This window comes from Manihot esculenta, chromosome 13, assembly GCF_001659605.2.
Source record: "Manihot esculenta cultivar AM560-2 chromosome 13, M.esculenta_v8, whole genome shotgun sequence".
NCBI lineage: Eukaryota > Viridiplantae > Streptophyta > Magnoliopsida > Malpighiales > Euphorbiaceae > Manihot > Manihot esculenta.
The window spans coordinates 13,726,945-13,752,583 of NC_035173.2; the positions used below are offsets into that span (position 1 = coordinate 13,726,945).

At 45.6% G+C, this 25,639-nt stretch overlaps 1 protein-coding gene and 1 long non-coding RNA gene across 2 annotated transcripts; both read left to right on the top strand.

Moving 5' to 3' along the window:
* Positions 1-9,510: 9,510 nt before the first annotated feature.
* Positions 9,511-11,023, top strand: LOC122721494. The gene is made up of 2 exons (XM_043949333.1): positions 9,511-10,452; positions 10,538-11,023. The coding sequence occupies exons 1-2, from the start codon at positions 9,511-9,513 to the stop codon at positions 11,021-11,023; spliced, it is 1,428 nt and encodes a 475-aa protein (XP_043805268.1).
* A 3,797-nt stretch (positions 11,024-14,820) lies between these two features.
* LOC122721554 lies at positions 14,821-16,741 on the top strand. The gene is made up of 3 exons (XR_006348225.1): positions 14,821-15,186; positions 15,678-15,814; positions 16,704-16,741. It is a non-coding gene; the product is annotated as an uncharacterized LOC122721554 (long non-coding RNA).
* The last annotated feature ends 8,898 nt before the right edge of the window (positions 16,742-25,639 follow it).

Consider the following 25,639-nt stretch of genomic DNA (forward strand, 5'->3'; position numbering starts at 1 on the left):
TGGAAAACCGGATGGATTCTCTCCATTGAAGCAGGCAAATCTAGCTTGTACGATACATTCCCAATCTTTTGCAAGACTTCAAAGGGGTCCGATTGTACCGCGGAGCCAGCTTGCCCTTCCTCCCAAACCGAACCACTCCTTTCATTGGAGACACCTTGAGCAATACCAGATCCCCTCCTTGAAACTCTACTAACCTTCTGCGGATGTCTGCATAACTCTTCTGTTTGCTGCAGCCGTCGCTTAATTCTCTCTCTGATTATGGGTTACCACCCTGCTGGGTGATCTCTACTAGCTCAGGCCCTGCCAAGGCCCTTTCTCCAACTTCCTCCCAGCAAACAGGTGACCTGCACTTCCTCCCATATAAAGCTTCATATGGAGCCATCCCAATGCTAGCATGTATGGCTGTTATTGTAGGCAAACTCCACCAAAGGTAGATGGTGCCTCCAGAACCGCTAAAAGTCCAGCACACACATCTTAGCATATCTTCTATGGTCTGGATGGTCCTCTCTGACTGTCCGTCTGTCTGTGGATGGAAGGCAGTACTGAAATCCAACTGGTACCTATGGCATCCTGCAGACTCCGCCAAAACCGGAGGTGAACTGGGGTCCTCTATCTGACACTATAGAAACAGGAACCCCATTGCAGTCCTGACTATCTCATTCTACATACACCTGCGCCAACTTGTCCACAGAGTAGCCACTCCTGACAGGGATGAAGTGAGCAGATTTGGTGAGTCTGTCCACAATCACCCATATGGAGTCCAATCTGTTGGACGCTGCCGGTAACCCCACTACGAAGTCCATAGCTATATTCTCCCATTTCCACTCTGGAATAGGTAGCGGGTTAAGCATTCCAGCCGGCTTCTGATGTTCCAGCTTCACCCTCTGACACACTTCGCAGGCTGACACGAACTGTGCCACTTCTTTCTTCATAGCTGGCCACCAATAAACCTTCTTTAGATCTTGATACATCTTGGTGGCTCCGGGGTGAATGCTGTATCTTGCATTATGAGCCTCTCTCATAATGTCTCCTTTTAGCCCAATGTCATCTGGTACACACAATCGCTCCCATAGCGGAGGATCCCCTTACTGTCGAATCGGAACTCACTGTCCTTGCCTGACTGAACAGTCCTGGCAATCTTCACTAACTCTGGGTCCTCATGCTGTTTCTGAGCCACCTGCTCCAGAAACACGGGTGTCACTTTCATCTGAGCGACCAAGGCACCTGTACCAGACAACTCCAACTGTAGACCTTCCTCAATGAGCTTGTAAAACTCCTTCACCACTGGTCTCCTCTCTGCCGTGATGTGGGATAGACTGCCTAGTGACTTCCGGCTTAGAGCGTCTGCCACGACATTCGCCTTACCCGGATGATACTGAATCTTACAATCATAGTCACTCAGCAGCTCCACTCATCTCCTCTGCCTCAGGTTCAAATCCCTCTGACTCAAGATGTACTGCAAGCTTTTATGATCTCTGAAGATCTCACATTTTACCCCATAGAGGTAGTGCCTCCACATCTTGAGTGCAAAAATCACTGCTGCCATCTCTAGGTCATGTGTGGGGTAATTCAACTCATGCTTCTTTAGCTGTCTAGAAGCATAAGCAATCACCTTCTCATTCTGCATAAGCACACAACCCAGTCCCACACGGGACGCATCACAAAAGACTGTAAAGTCTGCATCACTAGATGGCAGAGCTAACACTGGTGCTGAAGTCAACCTCTTCTTAAGCTCTTCAAAACTCTCCTCGCACTGGTCGGTCCACAGAAACTTCTGATTCTTCCTGGTTAGTCTGGTCAGAGGAGCTGCAATTTTCGAGAAGTCCTGAACGAACCTCCTGTAGTAACCTGCTAAACCCAAGAAACTTCTGATCTCTGTCTCTGAAGTGGGTCTAGGCCAGTTAGCCACAGCTTCTACCTTCTTGGGGTCTACCTCTATTCCATTTTCTGACACCACATGCCCCAAGAATGAAATGCTCCTCAGCCAGAACTCACACTTAGAGAACTTGGCATACAAGCCATGTTCCCTCAAGGTCTGTAGAACCAACCTCAGATGATGGGCATGCTCCTCTGCATTCCTGGAATACACCAAGATATCATCTATAAAGACAATAACGAAGTGATCCAGGTACTGACTAAACACTCGGTTCATGAGGTCCATGAATGCTGCAGGGGCGTTGGTTAACCCGAACGGCATCACAAGGAACTCAAAATGCCCATATCTGGTCCTGAAAGCTGTCTTTGGCACATCTTCTTCTCTGATCCTCAGCTGATGGTACCCAGATCTCAGATCTATTTTGGAGAAACAACCCGCTCCTGCTAGCTGGTCGAATAGATCGTCGATCCTTGGCAATGGGTACTTGTTCTTGGTAGTGACTTTGTTCAACTGTCTGTAGTCGATACAAAGTCTAAGGGATCCATCCTTCTTTCTCACAAACAAAACGGGAGCACCCCAGGGTGAGATACTCGGTCGGATGAAGCCCTTGTCTACCAGCTCCTGCAACTGCTCCTTCAACTCTTTCAATTCTGCTGGCGCCATCCTGTAGGGAGGGATAGAGATTGGTCGGGTTCCAGGCATCAGTTCTATCTCGAACTCTATCTCCCTAGTGGGTGGTAAACCTGGCAGCTCGTCTGGGAACACATCTAAGAACTCTCTCACCACTGGCACCGAGGCGGGCTCTCTAACCTGACTGCTAAGCTCTCTCACATGAGCCAAATACCCCTGACATCCCTTCCTAAGCAACCTACGAGCCTGAAGAGCTGATATCAGACCTCTAGGTGTACCCCTCCTGTCTCCTCTGAAGACAACCTCAGACCCATCCTGACCTCTGAACCTGACTACCTTGTCCCTGCAGTCCAAGGTAGCACCATGGGTAGATAACCAGTCCATCCCTAGAATGACGTCAAAATTTGTCAAATCTAGAACCACTAGGTCGGCGGACAAGCATCTTCCCTCAACAAACACAGGACTACACTGGCAGACTGACTCTGCCACTGATGGATCACACTTGGGTCCACTGACCCAGAGAGGACACTCTAACCCAGAAGTCATCAGACCTAACCTCCCCACGGCTCTCGGAGCAATAAAAGAATGAGATGCACCAGGGTCCATCAAGGCATACACATCTGAACAACCAATGATTAAGTTACCTGCCACCACGGTGTTGGATGCATCTGCCTCCTGCTGAGTCATTGTGAAGATCCGTGCTGGAGCTGATGGACCTTCACCTCTAAAACCCGTTGAGGAAGAGGCTGCCCCTCTCCCTCTGCCTCTGCCACTGGCCTGAGTCATGGCTGGAGCTGCTGGTTGCGCTACACTGCCTGAAGCTGTCTGCTGGGACTGAGCCATCGGGACTGCTCTTGGACAATCTCGAGCCATATGCCCCTCTTGACCACATCTGAAACAGGTGTTCGTCCCAAACTGACATACTCCCCTATGTGGCTTACCACACCTCGTACAAACTGCATTATCCGCACCAGAGCTTGAGCCACTCCCAAATCCCAGACTAGACTTGACTTTATTCCAGAACTTATTCTTTTTACCCTTGGGCTTACCCCATTTCTTACTGCCTGAAGCTGCTGCACTCAGGGTAGAGGGATCTAATCTTCCCCCACCCGGAGTTTTAGAACCGGAAGACTGTGCCACTGACTGCTTAACTGTCCCCTGAACAATGGCACTGGCCTCCATTTTCCTGGCCATATCTACTATGGCATGGAAGCTCTCCCTGTCCACTGACTGAATCAAGGAGAAATACCTGGAATGGAGTTTCATGACATACCTCCTTGACCTCTTTGAATCTGTGTCCAGACTCTGTCCAGAAAAAGGCAACAGCTCCATAAATCTGTCGGTGTACTCCTCTACACTCATTTCCTCCGTCTGCCTCAACTGCTCAAACTCTATCATCTTCAGCTCCCTTGAACTATCGGGAAAAGCCCATCCTGCAAACTCGTTTGCAAACTCTTCCCAAGTCATGCTGTCCACTCTCGGGTTCACATAATTCTTGAACCACTCTCATGCCTTCTTGCACTTAAGCGTGAACCCAGCCATCTGAATGGCTCTACTATCATCAGCCCCAATCTCATCTGTGATTACTTTAACCCTTTCAAGATACACAAATGGGTCATCCCCTTTTTTATACTGAGGAGCACCCAGTTTCATGTAGTCAGTCATCTTGACCTTGCTCCCACAGGTGGACTCAAATGAGGGACCAAACATACTTGAACATAACTCTAAAATACTCCCCAAAAACCCCCTAAAACATCATGAAAACATCACATAAAAACATGCAAGAAATGGCTGAACAGGGCACTTTCGGCGGCAGGTTCGGCGGCCGAAAGTCCCTCCAGAGCCGAAAGTCAGGCAGGTTCGGCGGCACCTTCGGCGGCCGAACCTCCCAGACAGATCCGAAAGTCTTCTTTCGGGGGCAAGCTTCGGCAGCCGAATGCTGCCTCCACAAGGGGGTTCGACGGCCGAAACTCCCTTCGGTGGCCGAACCTGGTTTCTGCCAGAAGGGCAGAAACTTGGTTCACATGAACCCCTTGCCTCCCAAAACCTCAAATCATGCATAAATCTCAACCAAAACATGCATACAAGTTCCTAGGGGTCTCAAACAGTCATATACCCCAACTACAACACTTCAAACACACACAATCAACACACATTGTTCAAAACATCAATATTAACCCATAACTCAACATATAACCTAACATGCATTTCTACCCATAGATCTTGCATAAAACTTATTTAAAACACATAAGGAGCTTAAGATCGGCTCTTACCTCTTGAAAATCGAGAGGGAGACGACCTAAACTTGGAGATCCACGAAAATGAGCTCCTGAGTTCCCAAAACTCCAAAACTTGGTTTAAATGCTCAAAACTTGCAATGTGAGTTTAAAACTCAAGAAAAATGGAAGAGATTTGGAGGAAGAACACAAGAGTTGAAAAGGGAAGGTCGGAAGCTTGCTGTGGCCGAAAATGGGAGAAAACACGCCCATTTCGGCTAAGTGCCCCTTATATAGGTGGCTGGCCAGGCCACGTTCGGGGGCCGAATGCGCTTCCGCATCCATCCAATGTTCGGCGGCCGAACTTGACTTTCGGCGGCCGAAACTGGACTTCCCTAACTCATGCTTTCGGGGGCCTAACGTGCCTCCAAAACGCATGCATGTTCGGCGGCCGAACTTGACTTTCGGCGGCCGAACCTGGGTTTTCCTCCAAGGACTTTTCATGCAAAAACTCATTTAATTTCATACTTAAAATCATAAAACACATTAAAACATTTTTATAAAACATGATTCTACCCTTCTAGAGGTCTCCGGCATCCGAGATTCCACCGGATGGTAGGAATTCCGATACCGGAGTCTAGCCGGGTATTACATATGATATCATATCTTTCCCATTTTACGCCCCTGGCACGATGTAAGGGAAAGACCAGGGCTTGCCCGTTCTACGCCCCTGGCATATTTGATATATTATGTTATGTTTAAGCGAAAGTCCTGAGAAGCTCCGTCGAGGGCCGGGCACATTAGATTATGTAGAGGGTTACTGGTGACAAGTCCATCTTGATGTGAATTGTTTGTGTTGTGACGCATTTCATATGAGCATATGTTTATTAAACTGTTTTTATGTTCTGCTCACTAGACTCTTGTAGCTTATCACTTTTCCCTAACCCCAGGTTTGCAGGGCCGAAAATAGCTTGGGAAGTCGGCTTAGCAGTTGGTATAGTTTGATGTAATAGAATAGTTGTGGACATGTATTGTGATAATCTGAGATCTAGAAAATAGGGTTTTACAAGGGTTCTGTAAAAATGGAAAAAGCTTAGACCTAGAGGAGAGTATTTCTCCTTTTATATATTTTCTCTTGTCCGCTAGTGACGTGTAATAGAATGTATGTCATTGGACCACCTATCCCTGTCATGTTGATATGGACGTACGAGGAAATCAGATCGCTGCCCCATGCGTAGCGGCTCTTGATTCTCCTCGGGCACGCATGCGGATGGTCCCACAAGGCGAATGGGCTGAATTCCTTCCTGGTTCCGAGCTGGGCCGGAAGATAAGGTTAAGACTAGGCCCAGGGGGGATCTGTTCATTGGACCGGAATAGCTGGGCCGGCCTGATTGAAGAATTTGACTTGAGCTCGGTCTTTGAGCTGAGTGGGCTGGACCTGGCTCTTGGAGGAGGCTTAGAAGCCTTCAGATTTTGGGCTGTCCTAATGGGCCTGGCCTTAGACCGAGGAGGAGAAATCCAGCGGTCATCCATTGCCCTTTTACCTTCTCATCAGTTATTGCCCAACTGATGAGGGGGTAAATATCGAGAGTCATAATGATTGCGCAGCCTAAAGGACAGGTCTACTCAGAACATCTCTTCGTCTCATCACTGTTTAAAATTTCAAATTCTCTCTGTCTTCTCAAAACCTTTGCTCTCTTCTATCTTCGGCGCGATTTGCCCACATCGTCCTTCTGCCCCAGCCATTTTCAAGGTACGCTCTTCTCTTTGTCCTTCCATGGATAGCCCAAAACTTCCCGATGTTCTTAGAGTAGAGTCTAATTGTAGCGATCCGAAAATCCGGACCGCTACCGGCGCTAGAATCCAAATCGGCTTAAGGCCGCCGGGACCCGTAGCAAGCCAAACATACATCCTGTGAACCTGTTTCATCCCATACATTATCAACATCGTACATAAAAATTTGAACTTTTCTTTTTCATTCATGAACCAAACTCAACCTGTGCATACATTAACATAGACATTAACATTAACCCCACCTTGGAGTCCTCATCAATGCTCCAATGGGGTGACATACATACATTAAGTTTGGTTAAACATAATCATCCATAAACATTTAAGATCATGTATCTAAAAAGGGATTTACAACATACTATGGTCAAGCACACTTCTAAACCTCAATATCATCATTACATTACATAACTCAACATTACTTTACAATATCCATCATGTCCACTACTAGCTATTTCATGACCAAGACTTTACTCTATCCGACCTCCTGCTCTATCCTGTACCTGCAAACCTGGGGGTTAAAGGAGAGGGGTGAGCTAACAAGCCCAGTGAGTAGAACTATAAAAACATGTTAACAAACATGCTCATATGAAATGCATCATAACTCAGACAATTCACATCAAGGGTTGGGTGAACTTGTCACCAAATAGTCCCAGCATCATTTCGTGCCAGGCCGTAGCATGGGGTCCTGGTCTTCCTGTCATATCATACATTACTTACCATTTCCCCAGGGCCTCCTCTAGGCACCTGGTCTTCGAGTCCCATGTCCGTGCCAGGCCGTAGAATGGGGTCCTGGTCTTTCATTTTCATGCCAGGCCGTAGAATGAGGTCCTGGTCTTTCCTCAGGGACTAATTGGGTCATCCAACATTCACCCACATCAACAACAAGGAATGCGATGCAACATATTCGTGAAATCTAATGCAATCATCCTATTGCATAATCATGATGCATGAAACATGATAAAAACATTTAATTTCTCATTTAAAAGATTAAGTTTAGTTCTACTCACCTCTGACTGACTCTGCAAACTCTGAAGCAGTGCTCACTGCTGAACTCTCTGGTTCCTCTGGTCCGAACCTACACAGGTGGACACAAATGAGGGACCTAACACACATAAACATGACTCTAAAATACTCCCCAAAAAACCCCCTAAAACACCTTAAAACAATCAAGGAAATCATGCAAAGGAGGGCTGAACAGGGCGCTTTCGGCGGCGGATTCGGCGGCCGAAAGTCCCTCCAGAGCCGAAAGTCAGGCACCTTCGGCGGCACTTTCGGCGGCCGAAGGTTTCCTCCAGAGACGAAACTCATGCATGTTCGGCGGCACCTTCGGCGGCCGAAACTCCCTTCTAGAGCCAAAAGTCCACTTTCGGGGGCAGGATTCGACAGCCGATACATGCTACCACAGGCAGGTTCGGCGGCCGAAAGAGCCTTCGGCTGCCGAACCTGGTTTCTCGCAAAGGGTAGAAACTTGGTTCCAACATGCACAAACGCCTCCCAACTCATTCAAACATGCATTTTCCTATTCTACAACATGCATACTCAAGCATACAAGCTCCTAGGGGCTTTAAACCATCAAAAACCCCAACTACAACACATCAAACAACCCACATTGCTCATAAACATACATAAACCCATAAACATAACAATAACCTAACATGCATTTCTACCCCATAGATCTTCATAAAACTTGTTTAAAACATGCAAGAAAGGTTGGATCTAAGCTTACCTCTTGAAGATCGAGAGGAAAGACGATCCTAGCTTGGAGGTAGGGAGAAATCCACTCTTTGTTCTCCAAGCTTCCAAACTTGCTCTTTTGCTCAAAGATCTTCAAACCAAGTGAAAACTCATAAGAAAAACATGAAGATTCGTAGGAAGAAGCTCAAAATCGATGAGGGACGGTGGAGAGCTCACCTTGGCCGAAAATGGGGAGAAAAGCTCTCCCGTTCGGACATGGGGACCCCTTTATAGGTGGCTGGCTAGGCCACTTTCGGGGGCCTAACGTGCCTCTGCATGCATGCCATGTTCGGCGGCCGAACTTAAGGTTCGGCGGCCAAACCTGGACTTCCCTCACTTATGCTTTCGGGGGCCTAAAGCACTCCCGAAACGCATGCACGTTCGGCTGCCGAACTTGGGATTCGGCGGCCGAACCTGGGTCTTCCTCCAAGGCTATTTTCATTCAAAACTCAACTTCCTTTTTACTTAAAATCATAAAATACATCAAAACATTTTATAAAAACATATTTTACCCTTCTAGAGTTTTCCAACATCCGAGATTCCATCGGACGGTAGGAATTCCGATACCGGAGTCTAGCCGGGTCCCCTACCCGAACGAGAGGATCGTTCTTCCTGATCCTCCTCCCTCCGACCTAATCGACCTCCAAAAGGATCTTAGCCTGGTCTTTTTTGCTAAACAAAGGGAGTATGGCTTAACCTTCCCCTTTTCTCCTTTCTTTACCGAGGTCTTCCGCTACTTCAGGATAACCCCTCGGATGCTAGTTCCCAATTTCGTTCTGTTCATGTCCTCTTTTGAATCTGTATGTCTGAGCTGGGGGTTCACACCCACGGTGCATTTGTTTATCTCCTTCTTCCGATTAGTCAGAGCAATCCAGGGTTTTTATTATTTTTCCCCTCGCGGGGGGCTTTCAATTTTTTCGGGTCATAAGGACTCAATAAAGGGCTGGATGGAGGGCTTTGCAGTAGTGGAGCTCTAGAAGGAGTCCGAGCTCATCTGGGACCTAGAACTCTCCTGGGAGGATGTTTCACTGAACTGCAATGTCCTGCCCCAGCTGAGCCTTACTGAGCAGGTCGGGTATATTCGACTGACTTTTGTTGAAAAGAAGTATGATGTCGAGAAGTGTATATTTGTGTTTAATCTTCATGATATTAGAGACGCGGGTACTTTACTCCATTTAGCTGTGTCGTTTTGCCTTTGTAATCTGTGTGGCATGTTATCTTACTTTGTATTGATTTTGGACTTTTGCAGCTTCTAACGTGAAGATGGATCAGATCAAGCCCCCGAAGAACCTTATACTGTCTCGCGAGAGCATGAACACGGCTCTGGACGCCCTCCGGGCTGGGCGATCGATGAAAGAGGCTACCCAGGAGGTGGCCAAGACTATTTCTACCAAGACGGTGGGTAAGCCTCTTGCTCCACCCTCCTCCCGAGCTCCCAAACCGAGTACCCGGGGAACCAGGCCTGCCAGGTCCCACAGCAGTAGGTCGAGCTCGGCTATTCAGCCCCCTCGAGCTTCCCGGTCCCCACAAACTTCCGCTGAGGGAGCAAAGAAAGCTCCAAAAGACACCGCTGGGTCATCCGTGGGCGCCGAGCCGGAGGGAGCGAACTCAACTTTGCCTTTCGGGGAGGCCCCTGAAGAGAGAATCGAGACCCCCGTAACTGAAGAGACGGCTCCTGGAGATGAAGCGAGGGTCATCCTTATGGATGAGGATGTAAGAGAAGCTGCTGGTGAGGATGCTCTGGTTATTAGGGATATCCTCGTGAAGGCTACCGAGACTAGAGTGGCTGAGGATGCTCTTCCCCAAAAGGAGTCCTCAGGTGTTTCTGAAGAAGTTTCTGGGAGGATGGCGAGCAAGCGTCCTCTCCACTCTGACGCTCCTGCCTCAGCTCCTAAGAAGTTTCAAGCTCCCAGACGCCCGGACCCTGCTTTGCCTCCCCTCGAGAAGAAGAAGACCTCGGTCGTGCCCCTGCTGTCCGCTTCTAATAATGACATCTTGAATGCAGAGGACATCACCCACCAGTCCCCGGCGAGTGCGGTCGCTGAGATGATCCGGGAACGGATGTTTGGTGGGATCACGGCGGCTTCGGATCCTCGCCTGTTGGCTCTTTCCGGCCTCCTGGCCAGCTCTACACAAGAGCAGACGGCCTTCCGAGCTCGGTCCAGAGAGGACCTCGGGAATACTGCTAGGGAGTTGCTCTTGATGGTGAGTCATGCTTATTCCTTTTCTGTTTCTAATTTTTTTCTGCCTTTCCTTACCTCTTGGCTTTATTTGTCTTCCCTTTTACTAGGTCACGAGTATATTCATGGAGATGGATGCCCGGGATCGCACTCTCAAGGAATCTGTGGACCGTCGTATCGAAGAGGCGCGCCTTGAGGAGAACTTATCCGCGACCAGCGATGTTCGGGGCAATCTCGCCGTTGTCCGGGAAGACTACAGGTCCCTGAAGTTTGATTTGCATATGGCCTTGGAGGCCCGTAAGAAGGCTGAAGGGGAGACAGCTGAGGCGCAAAAGCATGCCCAGTCTCTAGAAGCGGAGTTGTCTCACGTCCGGAGGGTTCTCAAGGAATCTGACGAGAGGTCAGCTACAGCAGAGGTCCGTTGTGAGGAAGTTCTAAAGCAGCTGTCCTCCACGGTGGATGCTCTGCGTGAGAAGGATGAGGCCGTGAGCCAGAAGGAGGAGGTCCAGCACCAGAATGAGCAGTTAAAGGCAGATTTTGATGCCGCGTCGGCTCAAAGGAATGAAGCTCTAGCTCGGGTCGTGGTTCTGGAGTAGGAGCTGAGCAAGCAAACTGACAAAGTTAAGGGCTTGACTTTGGCGGCAGAGGAGTCTCAAGTTCAGTATCAGCAGCTCTGCCAACAAGTCGAATCCCTGGAGAAGAAGTGCTCGACCCTGCTCGAAGAGGCCAAGCTGGCTGAAGATAGGGTCTAGCCGGAGTGCGAGGAGCGCTTGAGGGAGTACAAGGAGTCCCCTGAGCTGAAGGACGAGATCAAGCAGGCCTGTGAAGTTCGTCTCCAGGATTATAAGGACTCTTCTGAGTTCAAAGCCGAGATGGCTGAGGCCTGCGAGAGACGACTTGCAGAATATAAGGCTTCTGATGAGATGAAGACAACAATATGGAATAAGGGCTTTTGTATGTTCGTCTCGGGTTTCAATCGAGGCTTGAGGGAGGCCAGACATAAGCCGTCCATCCCATTGGCTAAACTCCGAGCTAGAGAGGAGGATTCCGATGGTGAGGATGTGATTTATGGGGAAGACGACAGACCTTTGCCAAAAGAGGCTCCTCGTACTGCAGCTGGGCCTTCTGAGGCAGGCGCCGAGCTGGGAGATGGAGATGCTGGGTCTCGGGGACTGGAGGTCGTGCCTTTTGTGGGCACTGGGGGGTCTGAGCCAGAAGGTGCTGGGCCTCCCATAGACAGTAATGTAAATAATGTAAATGTAGATAGTACAGGGGATGATGTAGATAATAATGCCCCTAGGCATGTAAGTCCTTTAAGGACTGTTTTTCCTTTAGTAGAGTAGATTGTAAAGTAGGTTGTAATTACTTTTCCTTTTAATGAAATTTAATTTTTGTGTTGGTATTTTGAGTTATTTTGATTGTTATTTATTTCTCTGGCTTTATTCATATTTGAGCTGTTCTTACCTCCTCACCGGGCTACTTATTCTGTCTAAACAGTCTAATTTGTTTAATTTTAAAGATTGGCAAATAAAACATTTAGGAGGTGTTTAATAAATCTTGTAAGGAATTGACTACATCGTCTTTCATTTCTTGTCCCTCAGTTAATCAGGGCTGAAAACTTAGCAAGAGACTTAGTCTCTGACTTATAAATTTATCTATTTTACTAAGGCATTCTTATCTGTAAGCTCTTTCCGAGCTGGACTAGCCGTACCCGTGAGCTCTGTTTTTAACAGTGGGCTGAACTCTCGACCTATAAGTTTTTATGATTCTTGTAAGGACATCCTCATTTTTCTCTTATTACTTCGTTATTATGAGCTCGGGCATACAGCCTTTGTTTAATAATAAGTTAGATCATGTACCTTTAAAGGTGATGAGCAGGGCTGGCCTTTTTGCTTTTAGTTCTGATTTGATAAGAGCTGAAGCTGGGGTCTCATCTGCTCACGCCCTTGGATTTCTCATCGGGTTGCCCCTTTACCGCCTCAGCATTTATTACATGAGTGGTGAGGGGGTAAATCCCTAGACTTCATTTGTAATTGCGCTGCTTCATTTTAGACGATTTTACCTCTCTTTCTGGTTATGAGCTCTGATGTCTGATCCCTCTTGAGGTGATCCTTTGTCAGTAGGTGCGGTCTGGGCTGTATGCTCCACTGGGATGGGGAGTTTAGCTTTTTCGTCGTTTTCCTCTCCTAAGGTCATTTTTGCTAAGTGTTTGTTTACTGTGAGTTAACCCGAGCTGTGGACAGGATCTCTTGCTTTTGTCGTGAGTCCGTCCATTCAGCGGATTAAGGAGCTCGGATTTTTGTTCTTTGCTTAGGCTTTTGCGCTACAGCTTTTGCGCTATCTGTGTGACGGGCTCAGGAGTTCGGAATTTCATCTTCCTCACTGTGAAGTCAATACTTAATTTCTTGCTTTCTTGACGAGCCTTATACGGGCTGTGTTTCAGGGATCCTAGCCGTTTTTGCTCCGGAGAGATCTTGGAGATCCCGCCGGCCGTTTTTGCTCCAGGAGATCTTACGGGATCCTAGTCTTGTACCTTTTTGAGGTCTTGTCACTACAAAAAAACTGTAAAATTGCGACCAAAATTAGCGACCAAATTTTTTGGTCGCTATATAGCTACCAATCAGCGACCATTCTGAGACTGAATGAATGAAATAATATTTTTATTTAACAAAAAGCTTAACGACTAATTTTTGGTCGTTAATTGGTCGCTATTTAGCGACCAAATATAAAATGGTCGCTAATTTAGCGGGAATTAATGGCGCGAGTTATTAGCGACCATATTTGCGACGAAATTGCGACAACTTTTTGGGCGGGGATATTTAGCGACCATATTTAGCGACTAAAATAATTAGTCGCTAAATAGCGACCAATCAGCGACCAATCAGCGACCATTTTATTTTTAAAATTTTAATTTAATTTTTAATTAAATTTTATTTTATTTAAAATTTTAAATTAAATAATTTCAATTCGGTATATAAAACGACGTCGTTTTGATAATTTAAGGGATGCTCTAATTTAGGGATGTAAACAGATAGGGTACCGTGAAAATTAAACTACCCGAACCCAAACCCAATTTATATTAGTAATATCCGAACCCGTTCCGAACCCAATTAAAAATTAATTTAAACTATCCAAATCCGTTCCAAACCCGATTATTATTATCCGAATAAAACCCGAACCCGTTTAATTATTTATATAAACGAATTCGGATAGTGGGTACCCTGTACATAAAATCCGAATCTGATCCGAACCTGCAACGGATATTATTTTTAAAACCCGAACCCGTCCCAAACCCGATTATAACTACCCAAATCCGTCCTATTAGGGTTCGGTCGGATCGGATACCCGAAAATACCCGATCCGTTTACATCCCTACTCTAACCTAATTCCTAATCCTAATCTCTAATCCCTAATATCTAATTAATCCCTAATCCCTAATAAAATTAACCCTAATTCGTAATTCCTAATTTGTAATCTCTAACCCTAATTCCTAATTAATCCCTAATTCATAATAAAATTAACCCTAATCTCTAATTCCTAATCCCGAAGTCCTGATCCCTAATTCATAATCCCTAACCCTAATCCTTAATTTTAATATCTAAAATAGCGATCAATCAGCGACCATTTTATTTTTAAAATTTTAATTTAATTTTTAATTAAATTTTATTTTATTTAAAATTTTAAATTAAGTAATTTCAATTCGGTATATAAAACGACGTCGTTTTGACAATTTAAGGGATCCTCTAATCTAGGGATGTAAACGGGTAGGGTACCCGTGAAAATTAAACTACCCGAACCCGAACCCGATTAAAAATTAATTTAAACTATCCGAATCCGTCCCAAACCCGATTATTATTATCCGAATAAAACCCGAACCCGTTTAATCTTATATATTTTAATTAATAATTTATATAAAAAATATTTTTCATTAATAATTTTCATTTAAAAAATATAATATTTCTAAAGAATATTTAAATTTAAATTTTTAAATAAAAATATATAAAAAAATTTATAAATATTATTATAAAATATATTTTTTTATATTAGATTAATTATTTATATAAATGGATTCGGGTAGTGGGTACCCTATACATAAAACCCGAATCCAATCCGAACCCGCAACGGGTATTATTTTTAAAACCCAAACCCAATTATAACTATCCAAATCCGTCCTATTAGAGTTCGGTCGGATCGGCTACCCAAAAATAACCGATCCGTTTACATAGCTACTCTAATCTAATTTCTAATCCTAATCTCTAATTCCTAATATCTAATTAATCCCTAATCTTAATTGTACTATTAAAGGCAAAATTAATAAAAATATAATATAAAACATTTTAAATAATATAAACTATAAAAATAAAATCTTAATTGAAAGATAAAAAATAAACATAAATAAACAAACCTGCAATCAAAATAACCCATAAAACCCAACCCTAAATCTCTCTCAACTCTCAAAGTCTACTGCCGCCCTCCCCTCCCCCATTCGGCCTCTACGTCACTCGTCTGGTGCGCCTCCCGCCGATCGTGCTCCACGCTGTCAACGTCGTTTCTGCGTTCGGTTCCTGCTCTTCTCCGCCGCTTCCTCTGCTCCAGTCTTGCTGTCCGGTGCTGCTCCTCGCCGCGTCCTCGGTCACTGCAGGTTTGTGAGATCTATTTATTTCTCTCTGATTTCTTCTCTCTTTCATTGTCTCAGTCTCTCTCTCCAGAATTTGCATTCCTTCTCTGGGCTTGCTTCACCTTGACCTGAATTGGATTTGTGAGTCAATTCTTCTTTCTCTTTGTCGTGATCTGCTGCAGTTTTAATTTTTTGTTGTTAGTCTATGATCCAACTCATTATTTGTTGTTTCTGTTTAGATCTGTTGCTTAATGTGAAGTATTTTTTGTTGTGTTCAGCTATTTAGCTTTGATTAATTCACATTTCTTGCTTAATTTTACTTATATCTATTTTTTTTTTAAGAAGCTAGAACTGGGAATGTTATTGCGAATCACATTCGTGATACTTTCCTTCTAATGGATTTTGATAATTCTTTTCACTCTTTTTGTTGGATCTGTGATGTGTATTGTATTGGATCTAATCATTTGGGATGGGATCTTGATGTATTGTGCTTCACTGGGAATGTACATCTGTGCTGATCATTGTTCTTCTGCAATTTATTTAGATTTTGAGTAGCCTGCAAATGAGGAGTCAATGTTGAAATTTTAACTTTTTAAATTTCTTCATGCGTTTTCTTTTCCCTTTTTCCCAAGGAATGATAAGCTCTGTACATTACATTAAATGTTTGATTCCTGGGAGATTGTTCTTAAATGGGTCCAGCAATATTGCTTCACTGTTTACACAACAAGGCAAGAAAGGGACCAATCAGGATGCCATGATTGTTTGGGAGGTTAGCTTTTTCTTTACCTACTTTGCTTCATTTTTTCTTTATTATATTATCATTGGGATGGCCTGATCGGAAATCAAATAGATTTATCTATCATTTATTTATTTCCTGTGTTTCATGGTTAGATTGCATACGAGCAGTTATAAAAATATCATGTTTCTTGAATTTTAGTCAATCTAATAGTAGTTTGAATTTTAGTCAAACTTGCTAAGGAAGGAATTGGTTCAAAACCTATTATCATAAAATCAAAAGATTAGTTTACCTCTATGTATGAAGTTCCTGCAATGTGCATTAAAACCCAAATGACTTGTAATTTATTTATTACATGAGATCAATCTTTTATTTATTGATCACTCTTTTATTTATTCGTTTATCCTATTACATCTTTATGGTTTCTTCCTGCAAAATAGTCAATGACGATGCAATTGCTTTATTTGTTTCCTATCATGTGGGGCATAGAAGTCTACTGCCAGTTGGTCAGCATTTAGTGTGTTGAAGACACTGAGTTGCTGAGATTAATTTTGAAATTTAGCAGCCTGTCTTATTTTTAACTTTTATTTATTTATTATTTTTATTTCCTAATTTTAATTTATTTAATATTTATAATTAGATGTAATTCTATTCCTAATTTGATTAGGTCCTTAAGCTCTAAAAATAGGGCAAATTTTCTGCTATTTAGCAGTTTTAGATTATGACAATTAAAGAAAATAATGCAATTTCCTTAATTTGCCTTTGTTCTTTGTTTGACTCGCTCTCTCTTGGTGATTTTCTTCACAAGTTAGGTTTGTTCTTTTAGTTTCCCTTTTCTTTTCTTCCAAAGTTATTATGTGTGATTTATAGCCTTGCTTTCGTCTTTTGAAATTCTAAAATGGAGTTTACAAAACTTCTGCAGGTACTAAACCTGGAGAATATGGACAAAACCAGGCATTGGAAAATCGTGGGCTGTAGCGCATACACAGGGGAGGGGCTGCTTGAGGGATTTGATTGGTTGGTTCAGGACATGATGATACCTTAGGATCTAGTCAACATTAAGCAATAGAGTTAGGATTTTTTTTATTGGCCCTCTCAGAGAACTTATTAAGGTCCATTTGTACTGTTTTATTAACTATCTTATTGTTGTGGAATTTAGTCAAGCTGTGAATTCGACAAAAAAAAAAAAAGTCAAAGCTGTGAAATTTTTTGGGTCAATATTAATGATAAATCAGCCACAAAAGCAAATTAAATAACAAATATTTTTTTGATTTTATTATTAATTTGCAATGAAATAATGACCAAATGTTTTTTTATGAGGCGATCAAATAACAATGAAATAGCGATCAAAACAATTATTTCGCGATCAAAATTTAGCGATCAAAAAATGGTCCCTGATTGGTCGCTATTTTGTAATATTTAATTTACCATGACACCAAATTAGCGACCAAAAAAATGGTCGCTAATTGGTCGCTATTGTGTAATATTTAATTTGCCATGACACTAAATTAGCGACCAAAAAAATGGTCGCTGATTGGTCGCTATTTTGTAATATTTAATTTGCATGACACCAAATTAGCGACCAAAAAATGGTCGCTGATTGGTCGCTATTTTAGCGACCAATTTTCAGATTGTCGCCAAAAATTTAGCGACTGGCCAAACACCGACCATTTCATTTTGGTCGCTAAATGGTCGCTATTTCATAATAGCGACCAAATTCTGCCTTTTAGCGACCAAAATTTTGGTCGCTAAATCATTGTTTTTTTGTAGTGTGTGCAAGATTCAGGCTCATTGGCCTTACTGTCGCTTCGTCATCTCAATCGGTTTTGTGGCGCCGAGGGCCTTTTGAGAGCCCGGCCACCTACCTCACAGCGGTCTTGCTCAAGATTCAGGCTCATTGGCCTTACTGTCGCTTCGTCATCTCAGTCGGTTTTGTGGTGCCGGGGGCTTTTGGGGAGCCCGGCCACCTACCTCACTGAGGTCTTGCGCAAGATTCAGGCTCATTGGCCTTACTGTCGCTTCGTCATCTCAGCCAGTTTTGTGGTGCCGGGGGCCTTTTGAGAGCCCGGCCACCTACCTCACTGAGGTCTTGCGCAAGATTCAGGCTCATTGGCCTTACTATCGCTTCGTCATCTCAGCCGGTTTTGTGGTGTCGGGGGCCTTTTGGGAGCCCGGCCACCTACCTCACTAAGGTCTTGCTCAAGATTCAGGCTCATTGGCCTTACTGTCGCTTCGTCATCTCAGCCGATTTTGTGGTGCCGGGGGCCTTTTGGGAGCCCGGCCACCTACCTCACTGAGGTCTTGCGCAAGATTCAGGCTCATTGGCCTTACTGTCACTTCGTCATCTCAGCCGATTTTGTGGTGCCAGGGGCCTTTTGGGAGCCCGGCCACCTACCTCACTGAGATCTTGCGCAAGATTCAAGCTCATTGGCTTTACTGTCGCTTCGTCATCTCAGCCGATTTTGTGGTGCCGGGGGCCTTTTGGGAGCTCGGCCACCTACCTCACTGAGGTCTTGCGCAAGATTCAAGCTCATTGGCCTTAATGTCACTTCATCACTCAGCCGGTTTTGTGGTGCCGGGGGCCTTTTGGGAGCCCGACCACCTACCTCACTGAGGTCTTGCGCAAGATTCAGGCTCATTGGCCTTACTGTCGCTTCGTCATCTCAGCCGGTTTTGTGGTGCCGGGGGCCTTTTGGGAGCCCGGCCACCTACCTCACTGAGGTCTTGTGGAATCTGTTCTTTCTTTTTTAGAGAGAATTAATACTCACAGTAATAGAGGTAACATTGCTTTGCAAAAAATAGTGTTATTGTAATACCCGGCTAGACTCCGGTATCGGAATTCCTACCGTCCGGTGGAATCTCGGATGCCGGAAGCCTCTAGTAGGGTAGAAACATGTTTTCATAAAATGTTTCAATGTATGTCATGGTTTTAAGTAAAAAGGAAATGAGTTTTTGCATGAAAATAATCTTGGAGGAAGACCCAGGTTCGGCCGCCGAACCTCAAGTTCGGCCGCCGAACATGCATGCACTTCGGGAGTGCTTTAGGCCCCCGAAAGCATAAGTGAGGGAAGCCCAGGTTCGGCCGCCGAACCTTATGTTCGGCCGCAGAACATGGCATGCATGCGGAGGCACGTTCGGCTCCCGAATGTGGCCTGGCCAGCCACCTATAAAGGGGTCCCTTAGCAAAAAACGGGCGAGTTTTTCTCCCCACTTTCGGCCAAGGTGAGCTCTCCGCCGTCCCTCACCGATCTTGAGTTTCTTCCTTCAAATCTTTCACGATTTTCACTAGTTTTCACTTTGTTTTGAAGATTTTTCAAGTATAAAGCAAGTTTTGGAGCTTTGAGGATTCAAGAAACTCAAATCTCTCCCATCTCCGAGCTAGGGTCGTTTTCCTCTCGATCTTCAAGAGGTAAGGGCCGATCTTGAGCTCACTTTATGTTTTAAACAAGTTATAAGTTGTTTCATGAAGTAGAAATGCATGTTTAGGTTGTTTTGAGTTTATGGGTTTAATGTGTGTTTTTGAGCAATGTGGGTATGTTTGATGTGTTGTAGTTGGGGTTTAGGCTAGTTTGAGACCCCTATGAGCTTGTATGCTTGATTGTGTATGTTTGGGAGTGTTGTAGAATAGGTTTATGCATGTTTGAAAGGTTTGGGAGGCGTTTGTGCATGTTGGAGCTGAGTTTCTGCCACTTTGGAGAAACTCAGGTTCGGCCGCCGAAGGAACTTTCGGCCGCCGAACCCGCTTGTGGAAGCAGCCTTCGGCTGCCGAAGCCTGCCCCCGAAAGAGGACTTTCGTCTCTGGAGGGCAGTTTCGGCCGCCGAAAGTGCCGCCGAACATGCATGAGTTTCGTCTCTGTCTGGGAGTTTCGGCCGCCGAAGGTGCCGCCGAACCTGCCTGACTTTCGGCTCTGGAGGGACTTTCGGCCGCCGAACCTGCCGCCGAAAGTGCCCTGTTCAGCCTTCCTTTGCATGTATTCCATGAATGTTTTGAGGTGTTTTTAGGGGGTTTTTGGGGAGTATCCCAGAGTCATGTTCATGTATATTTGGTCCCTCATTTGAGTCCACCTGTGTAGGTTCGGACCCGAGGAACCGAGGACCTCAGCAGTGAGTTCAGCTGTTTCCGTGTCTGTCAGAGCTAGCCAGAGGTGAGTGGAATAACTCTTATGCTTTAAAATAAATAAATCAGTTTTAGCATGATTCACGCATCATGAATGCCATGAGATATAATAGGGTGCTTGCATTAGAACTCACGAATATGTTGCATTGCATAATATGTTGATGATGCGGATGAATGTTGAATGATCCTTTAGTCCTCATATGTCACGATATGATGATGATACGGTACGGAAGACCAGTGAGGCCCATTCTACGCCCCTGGCACCATGTAAGAGAAAGACCAGTGAGGCCCATTCTACGCCCCTGGCACAGTTGGAATGTTATGTTATGCTATGTTATGTAAGAGAAAGACCAGTGAGGCCCATTCTACGCCCCTGGCACAGTTGGACCATGTAGAGGACTATTGGTGACAACTTCATCCTTGATGTGATATGATTGTGATGTGATGCATTCCATGTTACCATATGTTTTAAATGTTTTATTATTCTGCTCACTGGGCTTTATAGCTCACCCCTCTCCCTTAACCCCCAGGTTTGGAGGTACAAGGTAGACCAGGAGGTCAGCAAGAGTAATGAAGTCTTGGTTATGTAATAGATAGTGTGGACATGAAAAATGTTGAGATGTTATGTATAAGTACAGTATAGAAATGTAATGTAATGTAAAAATGTTCATGGATGTTAGAGGTGTGCTTGACCATAGAGTATTGTTATCCCTTTTAATACATGATCTCAGATGTTTTATGATGTATATGTAAACCAACTCAACGCATGTTATGTCACCCATTGGGGCATTGATGAGATCCCAAAGAGGGGTCAATGTTTATAGTTATGTTTATGTTCAGTGCATGCACAGGTTGAGTTTGGTGTATGAGAGAATGTATGAAAGAAAAGTTTTAATTTTTATGTATATTCTTGATCATGTATGGGATTAAACAGGTTTACAGGTTTTATGTCAGGCTTGCTACGGGTTCCGGCGGCCTTAAGCCGACCTGGATCCTAGCGCCGGTAGCGGTCCGATTTTCGGGTCGTTACAGAATGGTATCAGAGCCCTAGGTTCATATGGTCGGACCTAGAGTGTCGGGCTCATAGAGGTTATAGAAGGTCAAGCACAATAGGAAGATCATGTCCACTAGGATAGGATGTGGAGTCCTGTCTTGTATGATGATGTGAAATGCCATGATTATATGCATGTGCATTAATGATATGTGATGTATGTGATGCGGGTTCATGTGTGCTCACATGAACCATATGATGCTAATGTTTATGTGATGTGTACTGTTTTTCAGAAAACAGGATGAGAGGAACTCGTCGATCAGCAAGATTGACTGGAGTACCACCTGAGGATGAGGGCACGAGCGCCCGTCCTCCTGCATTGCCTAGGGCAATGTCAAGCAGGTCTAGCAGAGAAAGAGCAGTAAGAGACCCTAGAAGGTCTTTGGATCTGGGTAGAAGCAGATCAGTGAGGGGAACAGTTCAGGGAGGAATGTCAGAGGACATGGGGGATGATATGGATGTAGAGCAGAGGAGGGATGGCAGTCTGGGAGTTAGCATGTCAGAAGAAGGTATGGGAGAGTCCCAAGGAGGCACCCAGGCCTCGGGATTTGTTCAGCCACCTTACTACCCACCCTTCTCACAAAACCCCGGGTATTCGATGGGAGGCACATCGGACTACCATAGCTTTAACCCTTATCCCACACAGATGCCATACCCATCTTACTACCCACCATACCCACAGTACCCCATGTACCCACCTCCACCCTACTATCCAAATCCAGCAAACCCTATCCCAGGGGATGCTGCTCCTCCTCCACCAGCAGAACCCACAGTTCCAGAAAACCCAGTACCTAAGCCTAGCTCATCTGGAGGGAGCAAGGTCAAGATGACCGACTACATGAAGTTGGGTGCTCCTCAGTATGAAAAAGGGGATGACCCGTTTGTGTATCTTGAGAGGGTCAAGGTGATCACAGATGAGATTGGGGCTGATGACAGTAGAGCCATTCAGATGGCTGGGTTCACGCTTAAGTGCAAGAAGGCACGAGAGTGGTTTAAGAATTATGTGAACCCGAGGGTGGACAGCATGTCTTGGGAAGAGTTTGCAAACGAGTTTGCAGGATGGGCTTTCCCTGATAGCTCAAGGGAATTGAAGATGATAGAGTTTGAACAGTTGAGGCAGACTGATGATATGAGTGTGGATGAGTTCACAGACAGATTCTTGGAGCTGTTGCCATTTGCAGGGCAAAATCTTGACTCAGACCAGAAGAAGTCAAGGAGGTATATCATGAAACTCCACTCCAGGTATTCCTCCTTGATCCAGTCAGCAGATAGAGAGAGCTTCCATGCCATAGTGGATATGGCCCGGAAGATGGAGGCCAGTGCCATCATTCAGGGGACGGTTAAGCAGTCAGTGGCACAGCCTTCTGGTTCTAAGACCCCAGGCTCTTCTTCTTTAAGTGCAGCAGCTTCAGGCAGCAAGAGGTGGAGCAGTACCACCAAGAAGCCAAAGAAGAACAAGTTCTGGAATAAGATCAAGTCAGGTCTGGGATTAGGGAGTGGCTCAAGCTCTGGTGCAGATAATGCAGTATGCAAGAAGTGTGGGAGGCCGCACAAGGGAGTATGTCTGGTTGGGACGACAGCCTGCTTCAGATGTGGGCAGGAGGGACACATGGCTCGGGAGTGTCCTAGGGCAGCTTTTGGAGCACAGTCTCAGCAGACAGCTTCTGGTAGTGTGGCTCAGCCAGCAGCTCCAGCCGCGACTCAGGCTAGTGGCAGAGGCAGAGGAAGAGGGGCAGCCTCTTCTTCAGCGGGTTTCAGGGGTGAGGGTTCGTCAGCTCCAGCGCGGATCTTCACCATGACTCAACAGGAGGCAAACACATCCAACACCGTGGTGTCAGGTAATCTCATCATTGGTTGTTCTGATGTGTATGCATTAATGGACCCTGGTGCATCTCATTCTTTCATTGCTCCGAGGGCCGTCGAGAGGTTGGGATTGATGGTCTCTGGGTTGGAGTGTCCCCTATGGGTCAGTGGACCCAAGTGTGACCCGTCAGTGGCAGAGTCAGTCTGCCAGTATAGTCCAGTTTTTGTGGAGGGAAGATGCCTGTCCGCCGACCTTGTGGTTCTAGACTTGACAGATTTTGACGTCATTCTAGGGATGGATTGGCTATCTACCCATGGTGCTACCTTGGACTGCAGAGACAAGGTAGTCAAGTTCAAATGTCAGGATGGGTCAGAGGTGGTCTTCAGAGGAGACCGGGGGAGTACACCTAGAGGTTTGATATCAGCCCTACAGGCTCGTAGGCTGCTCAGGAGGGGTTGTCAGGGTTTTCTAGCTCATGTGAGAGAGCTGGATAGTCATGTCAGAGAGCCCGCCTCAGTGCCCGTGGTCAGTGAGTTTTTAGATGTGTTCCCAGACGAGCTGCCAGGTTTACCACCTGCTAGGGAGATAGAGTTCGAAATTGAATTGATGCCTGGAACTAGACCGATCTCTATCCCTCCCTACAGGATGGCACCAGCAGAATTGAAAGAGTTAAAAGATCAGTTGCAAGAGCTGGTAGATAGGGGTTTCATCCGACCGAGTACCTCACCTTGGGGTGCTCCAGTGCTATTTGTGAAAAAGAAGGATGGATCTCTCAGACTTTGTATCGACTACAGGCAGTTGAACAAGGTCACTACCAAGAATAAGTACCCGTTGCCAAGGATCGACGATCTATTTGACCAGCTAGCCGGAGCAGGTTGTTTCTCCAAAATAGATCTGAGATCGGGGTACCATCAGCTAAGGATAAGGGAAGAGGATGTGCCGAAGACAGCCTTCAGGACCAGATATGGGCATTATGAGTTCCTTGTTATGCCGTTCGGGTTAACCAACGCCCCTGCAGCATTCATGGATCTCATGAACAGAGTGTTTAGCCAATACCTGGATCACTTTGTTATTGTCTTCATAGATGATATCTTAGTGTATTCCAGGAATGCAGAGGAGCATGCCCATCATCTGAGGTTAGTTCTGCAGACCTTGAGGGAACATGGCTTGTATGCCAAGTTCTCCAAGTGTGAGTTCTGGCTGAGGAGCATCTCTTTCTTGGGGCATGTGGTGTCAGAAAATGGAATAGAGGTGGACCCCAAGAAGGTAGAAGCTGTGGCTAACTGGCCTAGACCCACTTCAGTGACAGAAATCAGGAGTTTCTTGGGTTTGGCAGGTTACTACAGGAGGTTCGTTCAGGACTTCTCAAAGATTGCAGCTCCTCTGACCAGATTGACCAGGAAGAATCAGAGGTTTGTGTGGACCGACCAATGCGAAGAGAGTTTTGAAGAGCTTAAGAAGAGGTTGACTTCTGCACCAGTGTTGGCTCTGCCATCTAGTAATGAAGACTTCTCAGTCTATTGTGATGCGTCCCGGGTGGGACTGGGTTGTGTGCTAATGCAGAATGAAAGGGTGATTGCTTATGCTTCTAGGCAGCTGAAGAAGCACGAGTTGAATTACCCTACACATGACCTTGAGATGGCAGCAGTAATCTTTGCACTCAAGATGTGGAGGCACTACCTTTATGGGGTTAAATGTGAGATCTTTACAGATCATAAGAGCCTGCAGTACATCCTGAGTCAAAGAGATCTGAACTTGAGACAGAGAAGGTGGGTAGAGCTGCTGAGTGATTATGATTGCAAGATTCAGTACCATCCGGGTAAGGCGAATGTTGTGGCAGACGCCCTAAGCCGGAAGTCACTAGGCAGTCTATCCCACATCGCGGCAGAGAGGAGGCCAGTAGTGAGGGAGTTCTTCGAGCTCATGAATGAAGGTCTACAGTTGGAGTTGTCTGGTACAGGTGCTTTAGTAGCCCAGATGAGAGTGGCACCCGTGTTTCTGGAGCAGGTGGCTCAGAAACAGCATGAGGACCCAGAGTTAGTGAAGATTGCCAGGACTGTTCAGTCAGGCAAGGATAGTGAGTTCAGATTCGACAACAAGGGGATCCTCCGCTATGGGAGCCGATTGTGTGTACCAGATGACATAGGGCTAAAAGGAGACATTATGAGAGAGGCTCATAATGCAAGATACAGCGTTCACCCCGGAGCCACCAAGATGTATCAAGATCTGAAGAAGGTTTATTGGTGGCCAGCTATGAAGAGAGAAGTGGCACAGTTTGTGTCAGCCTGCGAAGTATGTCAGAGGGTGAAGCTGGAACATCAGAAGCCGGCTGGAATGCTTAACCCACTACCTATTCCAGAGTGGAAATGGGAGAATATAGCTATGGACTTCGTGGTGGGGTTACCGGCAGCGTCCAACAGATTGGACTCCATATGGGTGATTGTGGACAGACTCACCAAATCTGCTCACTTCATCCCTGTCAGGAGTGGCTATTCTGTGGACAAGTTGGCGCAGGTGTATGTTGATGAGATCGTCAGACTGCATGGGGTTCCTGTTTCAATAGTGTCCGATAGAGGGCCCCAGTTCACCTCCAGGTTTTGGCGGAGTCTGCAGAATGCCATGGGTACCAGGTTGGATTTTAGCACTGCTTTCCATCCACAGACGGACGGACAATCAGAAAGGACCATCCAGACAATAGAAGATATGCTTAGGATGTGTGTGCTGGATTTTGGCGGTTCTTGGAGGCAGCATCTACCCTTGGTGGAGTTTGCCTACAATAACAGCCATCATGCTAGCATCGGGATGGCTCCATATGAAGCTTTGTATGGGAGGAAGTGCAGATCACCTGTTTGCTGGGAAGAGGTTGGAGAAAAGGCCTTGGCAGGG